This window comes from Lipotes vexillifer, unplaced genomic scaffold, assembly GCF_000442215.2.
Source record: "Lipotes vexillifer unplaced genomic scaffold, Lipotes_vexillifer_v1.1 scaffold56, whole genome shotgun sequence".
In the NCBI taxonomy this organism is placed as follows: Eukaryota; Metazoa; Chordata; class Mammalia; order Artiodactyla; family Lipotidae; genus Lipotes; species Lipotes vexillifer.
Genome location: NW_006798991.1, coordinates 37,259 through 59,108, shown reverse-complemented (window position 1 = coordinate 59,108; position 21,850 = coordinate 37,259). Strand labels below are relative to the sequence as shown.

General features: G+C 41.0%; 1 protein-coding gene across 1 annotated transcript in view; it reads right to left on the bottom strand.

The window, feature by feature from the left end:
- Positions 1-7,233: 7,233 nt before the first annotated feature.
- SCGN (secretagogin, EF-hand calcium binding protein) overlaps positions 7,234-21,850 on the bottom strand; it is a 38,559-nt gene continuing 23,942 nt past the window's right edge. The window contains exons 7-11 of the mRNA XM_007471214.1: positions 20,429-20,484; positions 14,883-14,928; positions 14,581-14,640; positions 12,756-12,824; positions 7,234-7,797 (exon numbers count right to left, since the gene is read on the bottom strand). Coding sequence (XP_007471276.1) covers positions 7,669-7,797; positions 12,756-12,824; positions 14,581-14,640; positions 14,883-14,928; positions 20,429-20,484 — 360 coding nt within the window. The 3' untranslated portion in view covers positions 7,234-7,668. The remainder of the gene's footprint in view (positions 7,798-12,755; positions 12,825-14,580; positions 14,641-14,882; positions 14,929-20,428; positions 20,485-21,850) is intronic.

Sequence of the window (21,850 nt, the reverse complement as noted above, 5' to 3'; positions counted from 1 at the left end):
CCCTAGGAACAGACAGAATTGGAGCTAAATGCCAGACTACTGTGTAGTCTTATAATTGAGACTCTTCCCATTACACGGTAATATTTTGTTTCTAATTGGTGCTGGTGTTGACAAAAAATAAATCAATAGTCAATCTAAGAAAGAAATGGAAAATTTTATTCAAGCCAAACTGAGGAGTATAACCCAGGAGACAGTCTCTCAGAGAGCTCTGAGAGCAGTTCCGAAGAGGTAAAGGGAGAGGCCAGTACACATGTGATTTTGGCGAATGGGTACGTGCAGTCATGCACTCATCTCGGTAGAAGATTTTGCTATTTGTGAGGAACAGGTATCTTAGTTAATGGTTTAGTGCTTTTCTAAGTATGAGAAGATGCAAGAAGCTGGGATCACACAGTCTTCTCCTGGAAATATCTCAGAGCCAGTTCTGTCAGTTCTCCCAGAACACAAAGTGCCTCATCCTGATCTTCGCCCTGAATTCCTTTCGAGGTGTATTATAGGTCAGTGACTGCAGTGGCTGATGACTTGATTCTTATAGAACTGGATGGTGGGCAACATTCTATATTTTACAGTCTCCTCTCTTTTGGTCTTAATTTCAACCAAGGTTTGGGAGGCATTTCGTGACTACTTTGTCCCATGGTGCTAAGATTGCTCATTCCCAGGTCAGGTGAGGACTTCCTTGATAAGCTAGTCCGTGCGCTGTTACTGGACCTAGGCCCTGTTAAAGTACCCAGAAGCCTCTGGACCACCTGTCTTACTAGCCTGTTATGGTCCAGGAAATGTTTCCCTTTTGTTGCTTCTTCCCATATCTAGAGTTATAATATTGCAATCATTGATCTTATAGAGCTGGATATTTGATCAGCTGTTTCAAGTCACCTAATTATTAATTTTAACTGAGGCTCAGTCATACATTTAGTAATGTAAGAAACAATCTTGTAAAATGAGCAGAATACAAGTAATATAGTTAGTAACATTAATAAGGTCATAAATAAATATTTAAGCTAAGAACTTACATTCAGTATGGCCCAGTATCTCACCAGGTTATCTGACCAGTCTGTTCTGCCCCAATCACTGTCTTTAAGGGAAATGATATATTGGCTGCACCTGTAGGTGGTCTGCACCTATAAGGTGAGTGGTGAGTCATCATGACCCCTTATAAGTTAGAGAAACAAATATTATATTCTAAGGAGTTACACAGCTGGCATCAGAAGGAGAAAAATTGATCTTTATGGTTGAACAGGTATTTCTACCACTGGGGAATCTGGTTAATGCAGAATGCAGATAGATGCATGATGCACACTAGAGGGGAGGGAGGAGGCCCAAATGGCCAGAGAAAATTTTTGTTTGAATTCTTCTTGTCATGCCTTAAACTGTGAATTTCTATTTCATCACTGGGCACTGTGCTAAGATATGTATGTGTGTGTGTAGTGGTCAGGTAGGGCCAGCTTCTGGAAGAATTCTAAAACAAGGTTTTCTGATCTTAAAAGAAGCTTATCACTTCATTGGAAATGACAAAACCAGACGTATAAAACAATTACAGAAGGATTAGAATCAAATTATGGAGTATTGGTTAAACAATGACAGAAATTGGGGGGGTAAAAGGACATCGGTGGAGAGTATTGGAGCAGGCTCTATGGGAAAGTTGACGCTTGAGCAGACCTTTGAAGAAAGGGTAGATTTTAAATGGTCAAGGGGAAAAGGAATGAGGTGGGAGGTGAGAAGGGACTAGAGACCAGACAGAGGTAAAGAAGAGGGAATGGGCAGCTGTAGGCACCGCAGTGAGAGGCGGGAGGGGGCAGCTGAGGAGAGCAGAGCCGACCCTCAGGGAAAGCAGCCCGCCTGGGAGGCACTGAGATGTCCTAGGGATGTGGAGATGCAGAGAACCAGTGAGGAGGGAAGGTTAGTAGACACGATAATTAGTTCCTCTAACCCTGGAGGGAAAGAAGAGAGAGGATCCATTAGGGAATAGAAACACATTTTTATCTGCCAGGTTTATTGTTTGTTTTCATAGTTAGAAACTTATATTGTCCTAGAAGTCTCATAGACTCTAAGTATCTTTACCAGAATAAAGCAGAAATATGCCGACTATTGCTATTTCTAAAACTTACAGACTTTCAGAACTTATAAATTCATAAGCAATCAAGAAGCAGAATTAAAGCCTATGGGTCTGGTAGTAGGGCCTCTGAAGCTGTTTTTTTGGTTTTTTTGTTTTGTTTTGTTTTTTTAATGCCAAGTCTTGTCTGAGTTCAGTCAGAAAGTCTGTTATTTGTGCAACTATTAAATTCACTCAAACTGCTGGATTTTATAGGATTTTTGGCTGAACTGATCAGATACTGCTGTGTGAAGATAAAGTAAAGCTGGTACCCACACCAGTTTTACTGAAATCACAGAAATGAATGATTGGATTCTATCACTCAACCTTTTATTTTAGGCTACATTATGCAGCAAATATAATCACATTCTTTTTTGCTTTAATATCATGTAGACATATATTAAAGCAAAATAGAATAATATATATATGTATATACATGTAGAAGAAGATTATATGTATATAATCTTTTTTATTTATTATCCATTGATGGGCACTTAGATGGTCTTTGCATCTTGGCTGTTGTGAATGATGCTGCAAAGAAACGTGAAAGTAAAGGTACCTCTTCAAGATCCTGATTTTATTTCCTTTGGCTGTATACCCAGAAGTAGAATTGCTGGATACTATGGTAGTTCTGTTTTTATTTTTTTGAGGAACCTCCATACTGTTTTCCACAGTAGCTGAACCAATTTACATTCCCACCAAGAGTGCACAAGCGTTCCCTTTTCTCCACATCCTTGCAAACACTTATCTCTTGTCTTTTTGATAATGGCCATTCCAATAGGTGTGAGGTAATATCTCATTGTGGTTTTGATTTGTATTTCTCTGATGATTAGTTAATGTTGAGCACCTTTTGACATACCTGTTGTTCATTTGTATGTCTTCTTTGGCAAAATGTCTATTCAGATCCTCTTCCCATTTTTTAGCCAGATTGTTTTTTGCTACTGAGTTGTAAGAGTTTCTTGTATACTTTGGATATTAACCCCTTATTAGACAGATGGTTTGCAAATACTTTCTCCCATTCTGTAGGTTGCCTCTTCATTCTAACTGTTTTTTCTGCTGTGCAGAAGCTTTTTCATTCAATGTAGTTCCACTTACTGACTTTTGCTCCTGTTGCTTGTGCTTTTGGTGTCATATCAAAAAAAAATCATTGCCAAGACCAATGTCAAGGAGCTCTTTCTGTGTTTTTCTCTAAGAGTTTTATTGTTTCAGGTGTTACGTTTAAATCGTTAATTTTTGTTGAGTGGTATGAGAATCCAATTTCATTCTTGTGCATGTGGCTATCCAGTTTCCCCAACACCATTTATTGAAGACACTACTCTTTCTCTTGAGCATTCCTGGCTCCTTTGTCAAATATTAGTTGACCATATATGTGAGGGTTTATTTCTGGCCTCTCAATTCTGTTCCATTGGTCTATGTGTCTGTTTTTTATGCCATACCATACCATTCTGATTACTGTAGCTTTGTAATATAGTTTGAAATCAGGAAGTGTGATGTCTCCAGCTTTGGTCTTCTTTCTTAGGCTTGCTTTAGTTATTTGAGGTCTTTTGTGGTTCCATACAAATTTTAAGATTGTTTTTTCTACCTATATGAAAAATGCTATTGGAATTTTGATATGGATTGCATTGAATATTAGATGGCTCTGGGTAGTATTGACATTTTAACAATATTAATTCTTCCAAATGATAAACACAGGATATCTTTCCATTTACTTGTGCCTTCTTCAATTTCTTTCATCAAAGTCTTACAGTTTTCAGTGTACATATCTTTCACTTCCTTGGTTAAATTTATTCCTAAGTATTTTATTATGTTTGATGGGATTGTTTTCTTTGTTCCTTTTTCATGTATTTTGTTGTTAGAATATAAAAATGCTATATACTATCGCATTTTGCATGTTGATTTTGTATACTGCAACTTTACTGAATTCATTTATTATTTCTAACAGGTTTTTGGTGGAGTCTTTAGTATTTTCTCTATATAAGATCACATCATCAGCAAATAGAGACAATTTTACTTCTTCCTTTCTGATTTGGAATGAATGAGCAAACATCTTCAGCAAGGAGCACGGCTTTCTGGGGTGCCATCACACCTTTCCCCAACCCATCAAATATTTACAGCACGGGCTTTGATAAGAGACTTCTGCCTTCTGTCAGTCCGTTATTCAGCACTCTGTTCCGCTTTGGTGCTCCAGCAGAGGGCTAAGACCAGTTATTTTCCTTGGCCATTGCTATAGACTGAATGTTTGTGTCCCTCCAAAATTTATATGGTGAAGCATAATCCCCAACATGTTGACATTTGGAGATTTGGCCTTTGTGAGTTGATTAGGTCACAGGGCAGAGTCCTCCTCATAAATGAGATTACTGCCCTTATAAAAGAGACTACAGAGAGCTTCATTGCTCCTTCTACCATTGGAGGACACAGGAATAGACATCTGTCTATGAACCAAGAAGCAGGTTCTCACCAGACACTGAATCTACCAGGACCTTGAACTTGGACTTACCAGCCTCTAGAACTGTGAAAAATAAATGTTCGTTGTTTAAGCCACCCAGTCAATAGTATTTTTGTTATAGTAGCCAGAATGGACTGAGATAACTATCCATTAATGAATATACCAGCACCTATATTATAGGACATGAGGCTCAAACTTCTTGAGAATGCTTTTGAGTGAATTCATTCCTTAAGTGGAACAAACCCACCTTCCTTCCACTTAAAGATCTCCACCAGCCCTTTCTTTGGATGCTGGGAAAGGTTTTTGCCAGCCTAAGGTTATGACTGGGAAAGAAACCTGAGAGCTTCTGATAGAATCTCAGCCATATGCCTTGACCGAAAGCTTGCTGGTGCTCAAGGCAAGTAGCTGCCCTCAATGAATCTTAACAAATTACCCTTAAAAGACTAAAGCTTCCCTTCCCCACTCACTTCCACCTCCGTTATCTCCAGAAAGGCACTGAGGACCCTTTGGCTAAGAATTTATACAGTCATGGCTGGAGCAGTAACCTCAAAAGTTCTCCTCGGGCTTCCCTGGTGGCGCGGTGGTTGAGAGTCCGCCTGCCAATGCAAGGGGCACGGGTTTGTGCCCCAGTCCGGGGGGATCCCACATGCCGCGGAGCGGCTGGGCCCCGTGAGCCATGGCCGCTGAGCCTGCGCGTCCGGAGCCTATGCTCCGCAACGGGAGAGGCCACAACAGTGAGAGGCCCGCGTACCGCAAAAAAAAAAAAAAAAAAAAAAAAAAAAAAAGTTCTCCTCATGTAGCTAAAGGGAGAGTCATGAATTAATATATGTCAGCTTTGGGTCCAGTTTTTATTTATTCCTTCTTGTGAGCTTAGGTTGTCTCAACCCTGGAAACAAATGTTTGCTCTTTGAAGGGTGTGTGGGTACACAGTTAGCTCAACATTTGGACAATGAGGAGAAGTCTGCCTTCTTGGCTTGCCCTGTACTCCTTCCTGGGCTCTCTTTAAGCTCTCATGAAGCATTAATCCACACTGAATGACCCAGACTTAGAGAAATGTTCTGCTGGGGGCTGCTGTGAACCCCACAGTGAGACCAAAGCTGTGGGGAAGGGCCAAGGTTTCCTGAAAGATGGCCATTATTTGTATATATGTCCCACATCTTCTTCATCCATTCATCTGTCGATGGACATTTAGGTTGTTTCCATGTTTTGGCTATTGTGAATAGTGCTGCTGTGAGCATAGGGATGCATGTATCTTTTTGAATTATAGTTTTTTCTGGGTATATTCCCAGGAGTGGGATTGCTGGGTCATAGGGTAATTCTATTTTCAGTTTTCTGAGGAACCTCCGTACTGTTCTCCATAGTGGCTGCACCAACTTGCATTCCCACCAACAGTGTAGGAGGGTTCCCTTTTCTCCACACCCTCTCCAGCATTTGTCATTTGTAGACGTTTTAATGATGGCCATTCTGACAGGTATGAGGTGGTGACTCATTGTAGTTTTGATTTGCATCTCTCTAATAATTAGTGATGTTGAGCATCTTTTTAGTGCCTACCGGCCATCTGTATGTCTTCTTTGGAGAAATGTTTATCCAGGTCTTCTACCCATTTTTCAGTTGGGTTGTTTGCTTTTTTGTTGTTGAGTTGTATGAACTGTTTGTATATTTTGGAGATTAAGCCCTTGTCTGTTGCATCATTTGAAAATCGGCCATTGTTGACTCCCTGACTCCCAACCTCTGATATGTATGAGCACAGACATGCTGCTTAGCTTCTATTTGCCTCAGTTTCTTCATCTCTAAGGTGGGTATCATGAGAGTACCTACCTCATAGGGTTTGGTGAGGACTAAATTAGTTAAGGTATGGAAAGCATCTAGAAGTACATGGCACATAGAAAGCACTTGATCAAATAGTAATTATGGATACTAATTATCTCTATGTTGGAAGTAAGGGGCACCTAAGAGGAAGGGAACCCGGTTAGGACCTGTGTGTGCCAGTGAGGGAGATCTCTGTGAGTGGCAGAGTTTCTTGGGTTATGGTCAGCTCTAAGTGAACTATGCTGCACTGTAATTTTTCTGAATTACCTACAACACTTCATTAAACCTGAAATTCCTGCACAGTCTGGTATACGGTAGGGGTGTTCTGGAAAATAAAGTGTCAGGACAGCAGAGGAATCAATCTGTCTGCCCCTGCCCCAGGGGGACTGAGTCAGAGTTCCAGGAGTGAAGGGAGGGGGTCTGGTCCATGGGGGAGCCAGCAGCCTGCAGAGGGGCCCACAATAGTCACAGGCGTAGGAGGAGGCCTCAGGGGTCCCAGATTTGCCAGAGGAAACTGTTGGAAGGGGAATGGTTGGAGAGGGTGACGGATGCTTGGGTTACTTGGGAAAGATTTTCTCCAGATTTCTTCTGTATTCCTGCCTGCTTGGCCATGTGAGTTCGCAAAGCACCTAAGAGCAAAACCCAGCCCAGGATGAATGTTCTGGTCTTCTCCACGCAGTGAGATGAAAATGACTATTGGCAACTCCTACTCTGACTCCAGCTCATCCGGGCACCTGGGAACTACAGGGTTGGTGATGTGGACTCCATCCAGGATCTTGCCCTTCTCTCTGCTTGTCTTCTTTCCCCACCCCAGTTAGAGAAGTTCATCCATCCAACCATCAGGTCGAACCCTCCAAAGGCCACAACACAAAAACAGTTATCAGTGCATCTGTGTTTCCAGCTGCAGGTTTATTTCCACTTCAAAATCTATTTGTCAAAGTCACGGGACTGCCACGAATGCCACATACCATTGAGCAGGAAGCCGGAAAGAAGAGCGCAGGTAGATGGACTCAGCTGCCCCACCTCCCCAGTGACTGGGGGGACGACAAGCCAAGCAGATCCTGGAGGCAGCTGAGTCTTTAGGGGGACAGGAAAGCCCAGGGTCAAGGGGAAAATAACACAGACCCTGCGTGGGGGGCTTCCAGTAAAGGCAAGAAAACACCAGGACATTAAAAAGAAGGCCCTCAGGTCCCTCCCCTTGCCCAAGAACACCACACCATTTGTTAGAAAGTTTGCCTACAGTATCCCCAATAGCAAAGCACAGATACAGTTTTACCAGCAGGAGCTCAGAAACACACTAAGAGCAAAAGGCAAAGCGGTCTGGGGATTAGGGGTTGATTTTCAGCCCAAGACACAAAGCCAGCTCAGACTTCTGAATTTTTCCATCCTTATTCACATCGCAGTGACGCAAAAGAATCTCCCGGAACTTATCAAGGTCCACCCCGCTGATGCTGGGCTGAGGACAATAAAAATAACATGTCAGTAGGCAAGCCAATGGCAGTCCCACCCTTTCATGCCACCCTGCCTCCCCTCCGTGTTTGCTAAGCTTAGGGGACACCTTGCCTTCTGAGAGCCCCTCCCTGGAGACAGGCCACAAGGAGGTGATTCTGTCTCCTCATCCCACCAAATGTTGTCAAGGATAAGTTTTCTGCCAACAAGTTCATTTCTCAGCATGTCCCTTCAGGCAAAAGGATGTCTATTCCCACATCACTTCTCTGCAGTTCTAACAGAAAGCTGGCCTTTTTCTCAACCATAATAAAGATATTTTGCCTTAGAGCAGAGGATCGTCACCAAAGTTCTGTCTCACTATGCTGCTGAGAGAAGGCACATTTATTATCTTCCTGTGGGAGGTTTCTGTGCCTCTAGTTTTTAGAAAGGTTACAATGCATGAAAATCTAACTAAAGAATAATGTTGTTGAGCTAGATAGGCCCCATCACATTTATTCCAAGGGACTATTTCAGGGGCTAAGAAGGAATTGTGAATCAGGTCAGCTAGAAAAATATTCTAAACTCAAAGGCCTGCAAAAGTGAGCAATGCTGGAACTGATTCTCCCTTGGTTATTTTATTTAATCCTCGCGGTAACTTTGCAAAGTAAATGATCATGCCTCATTTACAGATTAGGACATAGAGGCTCAGAAAGATCTGAGACATCTTGCGAAGCTAGAAAGTGGCAACGGCATTTTTGATCCCAAGTCTTTTGTCTCCAATTAAGTGCTCATTTCACCAGTTCTCTCTGCTCTCATGGCGAAATCGCTGGCCTAATGGAGCTGTATGACTGGTGATGAATCTAAATTTAAAAGTCAATGTCTGGAGAGAAAGGAAAAAAATCATATTTCCAAACCCCTTGATTGTGGACTAGTTCTGAGTGAGCAGCAGAGGCTCACTCTGCAGGGTTTGATTTCAGGAACTCTTGGAAGCAGCGCTTATCACCCAACCCCACCCCAAGGTTTCCTCACTTCCAAAGAAAGCTCTAGAAAACCTGCAGTAGGAAACAAAACCTTTCATTCTGCAACTAGACAGCCATATTAAGACAAGCTAATTTGCAATGTCCCACAGGGTAAATGACTGACACGAAAATCTACCCCTGATAGCAGGTTTTAACAGAGCGAAGGAGGGGAGAGAACAGCAGGAACGGGGAGCCATATGGCAGAGCAAGAAGAAAAAACGCTGAAGCGGGGCAGGATTCTGGGAGATATCAGGAGGTGAAAGAGCCTGGGGCCAGAAGCTAAACTTGGTGAACTTCACTCCTCTGCCGAGAATCCCTGAGTGATTGGACTAAGAGGCTAACACGTAACACATTGTCAATAGGTTCTCTTGTCAGGGCTCTAGAGGATAGCTCCCTGGGTGTCAGTGCCAGGCAGGTATAGATGTGGCCTGAGGAAAAGGGGCCTAGAGGTCCTGAACACAGCAAGCTACACTCTGTGGCTCTGTATTACAGGCTCATTTGTTGTACGGTTACAAGTGGGGATATTTGGTTTTCAGTATCCTCAAACCACTTTTGCTAAATCCTTTCTGCAGCAAGTGACACCCTGCCCCAGGATCCTTTTAGTAAATTCCCACACTTAGAAAAGACTTGGGTGGTAGTCATGTACATATTAGCATATACTAATTTGCCAAGGCATTTATGCAATACCAAACTACTCTAAGCTCTTTTTTTTAAATTTTTTCTAATTTGTTTCCTTTGAGTAGAAATATCTTAGGTTGTGTGCAGGCATGTGTTGGGGAGGCAGTTGTGGGTATGAATGTGGGTGTGTGTATAAAGGAAGTTTCTTTGGATCTTTTGAGTTGTGGCTTTTGGGTTTTGTGGGGGGTTTATTAATTAATTAATTTATTTTTGGCTGTGTTGGGTCTTTTTTGCTGCACGCGGGCTTTTCTCTAGTTGCGGCGAGCGGGGGCTACTCCTCGTTGCGGTGGGTGTCCTCATTGTGGTGGCTTCTCTTGTTGCGGAGCACGGGCTCTAAGCATGTGGGCTTCAGTAGTTGTGGCACGAGGGCTCAGTAGTTGTGGCTCACAGGCTCTAGGGCGCAGGCTCAGTATTTGTGGTGCATGGGCTTAGTTGCTCCGCAGCATGTGGGATCTTTCCGGACCAGGACTCGAACCCGTGACCCCTGCATTGGCAGGCTAATTCCCAACCACTGCACCACCAGGGAAGCCCTTGAGTTATGTTTTTAATGCTTGACAAATCACCAGGAGTCAGGAGGACTGAATGCCACTGCTAAAAAAAAATGCTTGGATCACAGAAGACAAATCATTTGAAACCACTGAGGGCTTCCATTTTGATAGCAAGTTGCCAGTATAAATGTATGCAGGTTCCTGATCTAAGGCCTCTATGAGTCCCCTCTTGTCAACCATCTTCTTGTCAACAACAGAGAAAATCAGATGGTGTACCTAGCAGGGAAAAGAATAAACTTTTGTAGGCCTGGGGGCAGGACCTCTCATCATCTCCAGGGAGACACCCTGGTCATCTCTGGCATCCCTTTTATTTGGCTTTTCCAACATTTTTGTTCATATCGCTGCTTCTCCTTGGTGGGTGCCTGGAGTCTTCAATGTCTTGCCTTCCCACTTTCTAGTTCAGGTTGTAGATTCTTGTGTTGATTTTCTTGCTGTGCTAAGTGAGCTACAGGCTTTCAAAAACTCTTGTGTCTGCTCCCTTAGGGACTTGCTATCTGATCACACTGTTGGAGGACAGCCTCGGGTAGCATTTTCCAGAGGTTAAAGAAAAGGGTGGGTGTTCTGGTAACCAAATAATTTTGTTAACACAAATTCAACATATGCATCATATGTGACTGTACAAGGATTAAAAGGCTATAAAATAAGCGTACTTCAGGGTTATTATTGCAAACATCGGGGATCCTGACCAGGACTGTATGTTTAGAAACTGAACCAGCTCCCTGCTGACCCCATGGCATGCTCTGATAGTTGCTTTTAAAATAAATCCCAGATACTAGTTTAATTGTCCTGTGACCCTTTCTTACAAGATGAAAATAAATAAGTCACAGGAGATGGCTCTAGTTTATGAAGCTGAGAAATGTCAAATCCTCAGTGGTCTCAATGTCAGGGTCTCAATGACCCAGTGGTCATACTCCCCTACATCTTTCAAATTGTATGTGAATATATATTTAAGCAACCTGGAAGACTAGAAATGTCCAATAAAGATAGGCACCCTCAATCATCTGGCTTCAGGGGAGAACATTAGTAACTAATTACTGTGTACATACTTTTTAGCTCAACAGATCAGCCTCCTATAAACTGCTTTTGTATTACTGACCACAGTCTGACCCAATCCTTAGAAACCACCTGTCTCAAATTGTCTGGTACTGACATGGAGAAGTGCTTTTTTGTTGCCCCAGTAGCCCCACAGAAATAGAGGGGCAAGGACAGAAGTGGTGGGGATCCTCTGATTTCCCATAGAGGTGATATAAGTCCATCAAAGAGTGAGGCGGATTTCTGCCTCCAGCTCAGGTTTTTAGATGGTCATGAATTTTTCCCTTTAATTTTCTCTAGAAAAATGTCTTCTCTGCTCCGTTGCTGGTTTAGGTTTTACTTCCATCATCTCCCATTAACCTTTGGAAACAATTGGCAAACCCAGAGACAGCTGAAAGATGATTGAAAGGATCTGAAGCCTCTGGGCTCTACACTCAGGCAATCAGGGACCCTGGCTCCACAGCAAAGAGGAGGCCACACAGCTCTGGAAAACAGGTTCCCCATCCTGTTTATTCTATCAAAAGCAAATTAAAACTCCAGTTAGGCAAGGCCTTCTGCTGTGCACCTTTAATGTCCCATAGATAATTGCTCACTTTCTATTATAGAAGTCATTCTGGCATTAAATAGGTAATGAGTGAAATGGGATTTTAATTTAGCAAGCAGTGTAAAAGGCAATATCACACCAACACCCAGCAACTATTCTGGTTGTGCAAATGTTGGTGAAATCTCCAACAGGAGCACCACGTGAAGGGGACAAAGAAGTGGCAAGGGGCCAGTTGGGATGGGACTAATGAGAGTTAGTAGGCATCCTGATAAGAGAAATCTCATCCATGCCTGCTTAACTGCAGTGTGTAAACTTCCTGGAGATTTACGCAAAAATCGGTATCTGGGCATTTTTCCAAGGCAAAACTCCATAGTTTTAATCAGATTTTTCAAAAAGGTCTGAGACTCCAAAAACCGTTAATAATTGTTGCTAATCAAAATTATTGCCATCTGGGCCAATCAGGAAATGACCATTGTGTCCTATACAAACCTCAAAAGAAATCCCTAAGGATATGAGACTATGAAATTCAGTGTCTCTACAGTCTCATAGAAAAACACCTGCACAGGAGTTGGAAAGTTAACTGGATCGTGCAGCCAGTCAGTACAATTCATCAGGATCTCAAAGGAGATTGCTTTTTTAAACATTGTTTACCCTACGTGAAACAGCTCTGTGATGTAGATATAATCTAAATATCATCAGTCCCAATCACTGCCTTGCTAGGTAAAACAGCCATCTTAGGCTAGGTGTTAGAGCAGCCCCTTGGTGTTAAAAAAAAAAAAAGAGAGAATCCCAAGTATGGGATTTATTACATGAAATTAAAAGTTTTGGTTATTCTAATAACCAAGTCCACAGGAGAAGGACTTTCTGTAATCAAAAAATAAAGCAGTAAGATATATAGTGGCACTGTGCTCCTTTGGTAAAAATAGATGATATTCAAATGATGGTAACAAGAAGCTTCTATGGGGGCTTCATTTAATTGAAACTACAAATGATCTTAAGAGAGAAGAGAGATTTTTTGGGCTTCAAAGTTTGTTAAACAGACTACATCCCTAGATTTTCTCCAGCATTAATCTTTGGCCCTACTGAGTCCCCAAAATAAACAGTGGAGTCAAAACGGCAACCCCAGTCCATGATGGGGATGATCTACACAGCCTCGTGAAGTTACCTGGACGAGCTCCATCATGTCTTTGACAAACCCATCCACTTCTGGGCCTTCTAGGGCTCCAGTTTTACTCTGAAAAATAAAAGATCCAATCAACCAAATATCATTTTCTTAAGTCAGAAAGCTTAAAGAATAAATTATACAAATAGACCAAATCAGTATTCTTTTGTGACTGCAAACAAGTTTGGAAATGGCACGTTCCAACTTACCGTCTCTGTGCAGGATGTGAATGCTCCACATAAATCGGAAGCACTCACTGTAAATAACTCCCTCCATTTAACCAAATGGGAAACAGTAGTTTTGAGTTCCTTGGCTCTTACAAACAGCATTAATATGACATGTACCGACTTTATTTACTTCCCAAATACTAGGACTCAGTTCAGACTAGGGCTAATTGAACATCCACTGATCCTTTGAAGGATAGATTGACATTTTTAAATTTTGCTTTATGATTTAGCAATGATTTAATGAGTATCAAAACACATTTTAAATTCAAGAGAGACTAGGTTGAGTGAGCATATTAGAATTACTATATGGTTAATGCATAAAATCTTTTATTTTTTCTACCCATTTTATAAGAATGCCTATAAAATACAATACATATTAACATATTTCAGTTTCTTCTCTAAAGTTCCAGTTAATGATAAGTCATCCATTCTCCTCAAGTTTTTCTAATCCTGAACCTTTAACATATTATAAAAACTCATTCCCTTAGTGTATTTACCAGACACTAATACAGTACTTGCCATATGCCAGGAACTCCTCGAAAAGCTTACGAACATGAATTCATTTAATTCTCATATAACAAGCCCATGAGGTAGGTATTATCATTATCCCCATCACCCTAATTTTATAGATAAGGAAAATGAGGCACAGGGAGGTTAAGAAATTTGCCCAAGGTCACACAGCTCATGAGCCGTGATTGAAACCCAGGTATTTGGTCACTGAGTCCTACATACTTAAACAGTTTGCTAGACTGCCTCTTCCAGGTGATTTTCTTTTCTGCTCAGAATATGACACACAGATATCCAGTCTGATTAGTTTCAGGATCTCTTCTGACCTTTCTCAGCTTTCTTTCTGTTTTCCTTGCTCCATGCATTATCCCACCTTGTCCTCAAGAAATTCAACCTCTGCCATACTTCGTTCTTTAGAATTATTATTTTCTCCCCTCTAAAGAAGGACCAAATAATAGTCTTATAAGAGAAATAGATTTTGTGCCAAATATGTCTGACTTTCCCCCTATTTCTTTAGGTTGGTTGTGTTTTTTTTATTTGACTGTTTGCTTTTGTGTTTGAGCATACTATGATAGATAGAGACCAAGAAGGAGAAACTTTCTTTTAGCTTGGTTACAAGGAGCAAAAAAATAATAATAGGGCTTCCCTGGTGGCGCAGTGGTTGATAGTCCACCTACCGATGCAGGAGACACGGGTTCGTGCCCCTGTCCGGGAAGATCCCACATTGCCGCGGAGTGGCTGGGCCCGTGAGCCATGGCCGCTGAGCCTGTGCGTCTGGAGCCTGTGCTCCGCAATGGGAGAGGCCGCAACAGTGAGAGGCCCGCGTACCGCAAAAAATATATATATATAATAATAATAATAATAATGTGATTTTATTCTCTTCTCCACCACAAGTACTACTCCTATGTCTGTTTTTACTTAGTTCTCAGAAGTTTCATAGAGAAGCTGAGGGTACCTTGACATAGCAACACACGTGTGCGATTGCTGTTCGTTATATAAGTTTAGTGTCTGTAACTAGGATGACCCCACATAAGGGCTAAAAAAGCTTCCTACCTAAAGATGGCCAGCACAATATATTGAAAAGGCACACTTACGACATCATAGTGAGCAAAGATTTTCTCAAAGTCCCTCTTTCTTTCTTCAGTGGAACAAGCCTATATATGGAGAAAGCATTATGTCAATCAGCAGTGTGAAACTTGTACAGTTCTTCCAGGGTCTTAGACAACTTTTATAAACTTTGAGTCAACAGTTCCTCATCCCTTAATTCTGACACTGAGCCTTATCAGTCTCTAGATAAATTAAAGGCAATACAATTAGATACCTTTCTTCCCTCCCTCTCAAATCTATAGAGCAACATGAATGATACAAATCCACCTAGAGAAATGCCACCACTTACATCCATTTTAAATTGGAGAAGGAAGTTTTCCTGAAGAGCCAGAATCCTAAATGGGGGGGAAAAAAAATCAAAAAACGTTATCCACATGATGATCTATCACCTCTCAATTACAAGTAGATCTGTAACTCTGGTGTGAGGAAAAGGGCAGGCAATTTCCAGGTTATTCTGCAGAATAGGGTAGGTGCTTAAAAAATAGGAATTTGTACAATATAAAAACAAATAAAGACGGGAAGGACTTTCACAGGGATTAGTAGTCACCATAGAGAGACATCTAAAACTTCCAGCAAGGTTGCAGGTACACGATCAATATGCAAAATTCAGTTGCATTTCGATATACTAGCAATGGCCAATCCAAAAGAGAAATTAAGAAAACCATTCCAGGGCTTCCCTGGTGGCGCAGTGGTTGAGAGTCCGCCTGCCAATGCAGGGGACACGGGTTCGTGCCCCAGTCCGGGAAGATCCCACATGCCGCGGAGCGGCTGGGCCCGTGAGCCATGGCCGCTGAGCCTGTGCGTCTGGAGCCTGTGCTCCACAACGGGAGAGGCCGCAACAGTGAGAGGCCCGTGTACTGCAAAAAAATATATATATGTATATATATATATACCATTCCATTTACAACAGTATCAAAAAGAATGAAATAGTTAGGAATAAATATGGCAAAAGAGACCTAAGATGTATAGACTGAAATCTATAAAACGATGTTGAAGAAAAACAAAGAAGAATTAAATAATACTATTAAGGACATCCTGTGATCATGAGTTAGAAGACTTAATATTTTTAAGATGGCAATGCTCCTCAGATTTATCTACAGATCCAACACAATTCCTATAAAAATCCCAGTTGCCTTTTTTTGCAGAAATTGGTAATCTGATAATTGATGATCTGCAATTAATGTGGAAATGCAAGGGATTCAGAATAGCCATAATTACACTTTTTAAAAGGGTAAATTACATAGTATATAAATTATACTCAATAAAAAATTATGTATTTCTCTTTCCTGCATAACTACAATTATACTTCAGTGGAATAGAATCAGTTTCAAAAGACTGAAGCATTGGATTTGTGTTGAATTTATAATCATGGGTATATATAGAGAAAGGCAGAAAAAAATATCATATAACAATTTGGAAAGTTTTACTCCTTTGGATGCCCAGGGTAGAGAGAATTAAGTTGAGCCAAATAGAGGGTAGACTATCCTGAGACCCTGCAAGGAATACTGTCCTCATCCCTTTGCTGGCACCAAGCAGTCTAAAGTATGTTGCCAGTCAGAGGACATATACTCTAGAGGTGATTGTATAGGAGTAATAGGGCTACATTTCATAGCTGGAGGTAGAGAAAGAAGATTCCCATGTGTAAATGTTTTAAGACCTTTTTGTCATTGAATTAGTTTCTTATTGCTGCTATAACAAATTACCACAAACTTAGTGGCTTAAAACAACACAAATTAATATCTTATAGTACTGGAACTCAGAAGTCTGAAATGGATTTCACTGGTGTTTCAGAGTGTTGACAGGGCTGTATTCCTTATGGAGGCTCTAGGGGAGAATCTGTTTTCCTGCCCTTTTCAGCTTCTAGAAGCTGCCTGTACTCTTTGGCTTATGACCCCTTCCTCTGCTTCAAAGCCAGCAATATAACATCTTCAAATTTCTCTGTGATTCTGATCTTCTGCCTCCTCCTTCCATGTTTAAGGGACCCTTGTTATCACACTGCACCAACTCAGGTACTCCAGAATGATCTCTTTATTTTAAGGTTTTTAATTAGCAACCTTCATTCTATCTGCAACCTTAGTTACCTTTGCCTTATAACATAAAATATTCACTGGTCCTGGGAATTAGGACATGAACATCTTTGTTCTACTTACCCCAATTGTCATCTTCAAATTCCATAGCAAATTGGTTTTAAAATAATGTAGTAACTGTCTTATTGCTTTGCATCTCTGCTCAATGCCACTTAACCCTTTCTTCAGTCTAGAACTATTCACTGAATCCTCCCATGTACATAACACTCCACTGCGTGAGAAGCTATTCAGGAGATTAAGGCATAGTCCCTACCAGTTAGGTAGGACTATAGTAGAGGGTGTTTGTGAATCTGCAGGGGGGCTTTTTGTTTATCACAGGGATAGAATGGCCATGACTAGTGCTCTGCTTCACTGTCCAGTGTACAATTGCCATCCAGCCTGACCCTGAGGAACCTGGTATTATAGTTGCTCCCTCTAAGGGTTCTATCCATATATTCTTTTTTTTTTTTAACATCTTTATTAGAGTATAATTGCTTTACAGTGGTGTGTCAGTTTCTGCTTTATAACAAAGTGAATCAGTTATACATATACATATGTCCCCATATCTCTTCCCTCTTCCCTCTTGCATCTCCCTCCCTCCCACCCTCCCTATCACACCCCTCTAGGTGGTCACAAAGCACCGAGCTGATCTCCCTGTGCTATGTGACTGCTTCCCACACATTTGGTAGTATATATAAGTCCATGCCACTCTCTCACTTCTCTCACCCAGCTTACCCTTCCCCCTTCCCGTGTCCTCAAGTCCATTCTCTACATCTGTGTCTTTATTCCTGTCCTGCCCCTAGGTTCTTCAGAACCTTTTTTTTTTTAGATTCCATATATATGTGTTAGCATATGGTATTTACTTTTCTCTCTCTGACTTACTTCACTCTGTATGACACTCTCTAGGTCCATCCACCTCACTACAAATAACTCAGTTTCGTTCCTTTTTATGGCTGAGTAATATTCCATTGAATATATGTGCCACATCTTCTTTATCCATTCATCTGTCGATGGACATGTAGGTTGCTTCCATGTTCTGGCTATTGTAAATAGAGCTGCAATGAACATTGTGGTACATGACTCTTTTTGAATTATGGTTTTCTCAGGGTATATGCCCTGTAGTGGGATTGCTGGGTCATGTGGTAGTTCTATTTTTAGTTTTTTAAGGAGCCTCCATACTGTTCTCCATAGTGGCTGTATCAATTTATATTCCCACCAACAGTGTAAGAGGGTTCCCTTCTCTCCACACCCTCCCCAGCATTTATTGTTTGTAGATGTTTTGATGATGGCCATTCTGACCGGTGTGAGGTGATACCTCTTTGTAGTTTTGATTTGCATTTCTCTAATGATTAATGATGTTGAGCATTCTTTCATGTGTTTGTTGGCAATCTATATCTTCTTTGGAGAAATGTCTATTCAGGTCTTCTACCCATTTTTGGATTGGGTTGTTTGTATTTTTGGTATTGAGCTGCATGAGTTGCTTGTATATTTTGGAGATTAATCCTTTGTCATTGCTTCATTTGCAAAATTTTCTCCCATTCTGAGGGTTGTCTTTTGGTCTTGTTTATGGTTTCCTTTGCTGTGCAAAAGCTTTTACGTTTCATTAGGTCCCATTTGTTTATTTTTGTTTTCATTTCCATTTCTCTAGGAGGTGGGTCAAAAGGAATCTTGCTGTGATTTATGTCATAGAGTGTTCTGCCTATGTTTTCCTCTAAGAGTTTGATGGTGTCTGGCCTTACATTTAGGTCTTTAACCATTTTGAGTTTATTTTTGTGTATGGTGTTAGGGAGTGTTCTAATTTCATTCTTTTATATGTAGCTGTCCAGGTTTTCCCAGCACCACTTATTGAAGAGACTGTCTTCTCTCCATTGTATATCCTTGCCTCCTTTGTCATAGATTAGTTTACCATCGGTGCATGGGTTTATGTCTGAGCTTTCTATCCTGATCCATTGATCTATATTTCTGTTTTTGTGCCAGTACTATATTGTCTTGATTACTGTAGCTTTGTAGTATAGTCTGAAGTCAGGGAGTCTGATTCCTCCAGCTCCGTTTTTTTCCCTCAAGACCACTTTGGCTATTCAGGATCTTTTGTGTCTCCATACAAATTTTAAGATTTTTTGTTTTATTCTGTAAAAAATGCCATTGGTAATTTGAAAGGGATTGCATTGAATCTTTAGATTGTTTTGGGTAATATAGTCATTTTCACAATATTGATTCTTCCAGTCCAAGAACATGGTATATTTCTCCATCTGTTTGTATCATCTTTAATTTCTTTCATCAGTGTCTTATAGTTTTCTGCATACAGGTCTTTTGTCTCCCTAGGTACATTTATTCCTAGGTATTTTACTCTTTTTGTTGCAGTGGTAAATGGGAGTGTTTCCTTAATTTCTCTTTCAGATTGTTCATCATTAGTATATAGGAATGCAAGAGATTTCTGTGCATTAATTTTGTATCCTGCAACTTTACCAGATTCATTGATTAGGTCTAGTAGTTTTCTGGTGGCATCTTTAGGATTCTCTATGTATAGTATCCTGTCATCTGCAAACAGTGACAGCTTTATTCTTATTTTCCAATTTGTATTCCTTTTATTTCTTTTTCTTCTCTGATTACTGTGGCTAAAACTTCCAAAACTATGTTGAATAACAGTGGTGAGAGTGGGCAACCTTGTCTTGTTCCTGATCTTAGTGGAAATGGTTTCACTTTTTCACCATTGAGGACGATGTTGGCTGTGGGTCATATATGGCCTTTATTATGTTGAGGAAAGTTCCCTGTTTGCCTACTCTCTGGAGGGTTTTTATCATAAATGGGTGTTGAATTTTGTTGAAAGCTTTCTCTGCATCTATTGAGATGATCATATGGTTTTTCTCCTTCAATTTGTTAATATGGTGTATCGCATTGATTGATTTGCATATACTGAAGAATCCTTGCATTCCTGGAATAAACCCCACTTGATCATGGTGTATTTCCTTTTAATGTGCTGTTGGATTCTGTTTGCTAGTATTTTGTTGAGGATTTTTGCATCTATGTTCATCAGTGATATTGGCCTGTAGTTTTCTTTCTTTGTGACATCTTTGTCTGGTTTTGGTATCAGATTGATGATGGCCTCATAGAATGAGTTTGGGAGTGTTCCTCCCTTATCCATGTATTCTTGATCCAATGATTTCAACTCTCTATCTGCTCAGAATCTCTTTTTACCTTTTTGTGGACAATCAGAGGTTGTTTTGGGGTTGGCTAGACTTGACAGAAACATGCTGCCATCATCATGTGTCACAATACCAGCCTCACAGACAGCACTTTTGCAGATACTGGACCACTTCTGCTGTCATCCTCCCCTCTTCCACTTCTAACCTGCAGACACTTGGCGCCCCACGGAGGATACACCAACACTCAGAGACCACAGGGTGCAGCTGTGAGTCTGATTCTGTTGTTCTCTGTCCTGAACTAATGATTCAGTATTCTCAGAACCAGTGAATGGGATTCAGGACTTTTTTTGTTGTTGTGGGACACTTATATAGGACCACGAATGTCTGGCCTTTGAGGGCAGGGCTGGCCCATTTATAAAATATTTTGAAAATGTTGTGCATTGTGCTTTTCTGGGGAGAAGTGCTTTTATGATCTTCACAAAGATATCTGTTACCCCTAAAGATTCACCTGTTCTTTAAGACTTCAGGTGAGACCTGATCTCTGCCTTTCAAAAAGAAGTGTATGGTGTCAGTAAACCCCGAGGAACATGTTTCTGAATCTATGACACCATTTTCACACTACTCACCTTGCCAAATCATTAAGGTCCAACCGGCCATCATTATTTTTGTCAAAGATCTTCATCTGGAATGCAGAAGGGGAAAGGAGTGTAAGAAATACTTGCAATGGGAATTTATTTTGAAAGTCATTAAAGTGCTTTTCTGTTTTGCTCTTCTGGTTATGTATTTGTCTAAATTGGCTGAGGTTGACTCATATCATAGAGTACTGTCTATAGAATATAGAAGAAATAGTTTTCCATGGAGGCAAAAGTAGCTGAGGAGAATATGATTTAGGAGAAAGGCTGCCTCGTGTAGGCCTCAGAGGATTGTAGGAAGGAAAAGAGGGAGAGAAGCAGAGATGGCAGAGTAAAGTAGATGTGTGACCCAGCTCTGCTGGAAGGGGATCTGGAGGGAGAGGAGAACTAGCTAAGGAAGGACAACATTGAGTGGACAGAGTTGCTGGGGCTTAGCTTTCCTGGGACCCTCTGAGCACCCAAGGGTTTGGAGGCTGAGTCAAGGACCAGTGGACCTTCCATGGGGCCAGCTGAGTATGAGGTGATGCTGGAACAGAGGATGGGGGTGGATCACTGAGTCAGCAAGCTGGAAGGAGGATGTGGCAGGGAATTAGTGGTCTGCATCCAGCAAGAGTTAGAGGGTGGCTTCAACCATGAATGTCAGCCAAGTAGCAGTAACTGTGTGTTCAACAGGCATCACCATGGAAACCAGAGCATTGTGCCTTGGGACCTCGACTCCTCCCCTTCACCATGAGGTCCTATAAGCTGCTTTTTCTCTCATTACCCAGCTTGATGACATTTTTAGGGAAGGGTCTGGGTTGGATCCAGAGGACTGAGAAATCTAAGAGACTGAGCTTTTCCTTTGGCAGAGACTTAGCCTTATTCAAAGAGGCTGTTTGAATTTATTAGATCAGGCTAAATTTGTTTTTTTTTAACATCTTTATTGGAGTATAATTGCCTTACAATGGTGTGTTAGTTTCTGCTTTATAACAAAGTAAATCAGCTATACATATGCATATATCCCCATATCTCCTCCCTCTTGCGTAGATCAGACAAAGTTTTAAACAAGATATAAGAGGTTCGTTCTTAGAAAGCTAGATTATCTTGAGTTTTAAGCAAATAGTAGCTCAGCTTGAAAGACATGGGCCCATCTTTATTGCTGTGCAAACTTACACAGCACGTGTAAGGGGGAAAAGCCCTTTGCTCAAAATTGGCTCAAGGAAGAACTGAACACTAATGTGTAAATTATGCTTCTGCCCATCAGAAAATTGGTTGTGTGGTTCACGTAAGAATCAGAATCAGAAAAAAAAAAAATCACTTGCTTAATTTTACTACCCCTGTGTGTGTACACATGGGGGTGATTAATACACATATTCCCCTGTGTCTACTCTTCTAGTTGACTGGGACATCTTTTTTTTTTTTTTTTTTTTTTTTTTT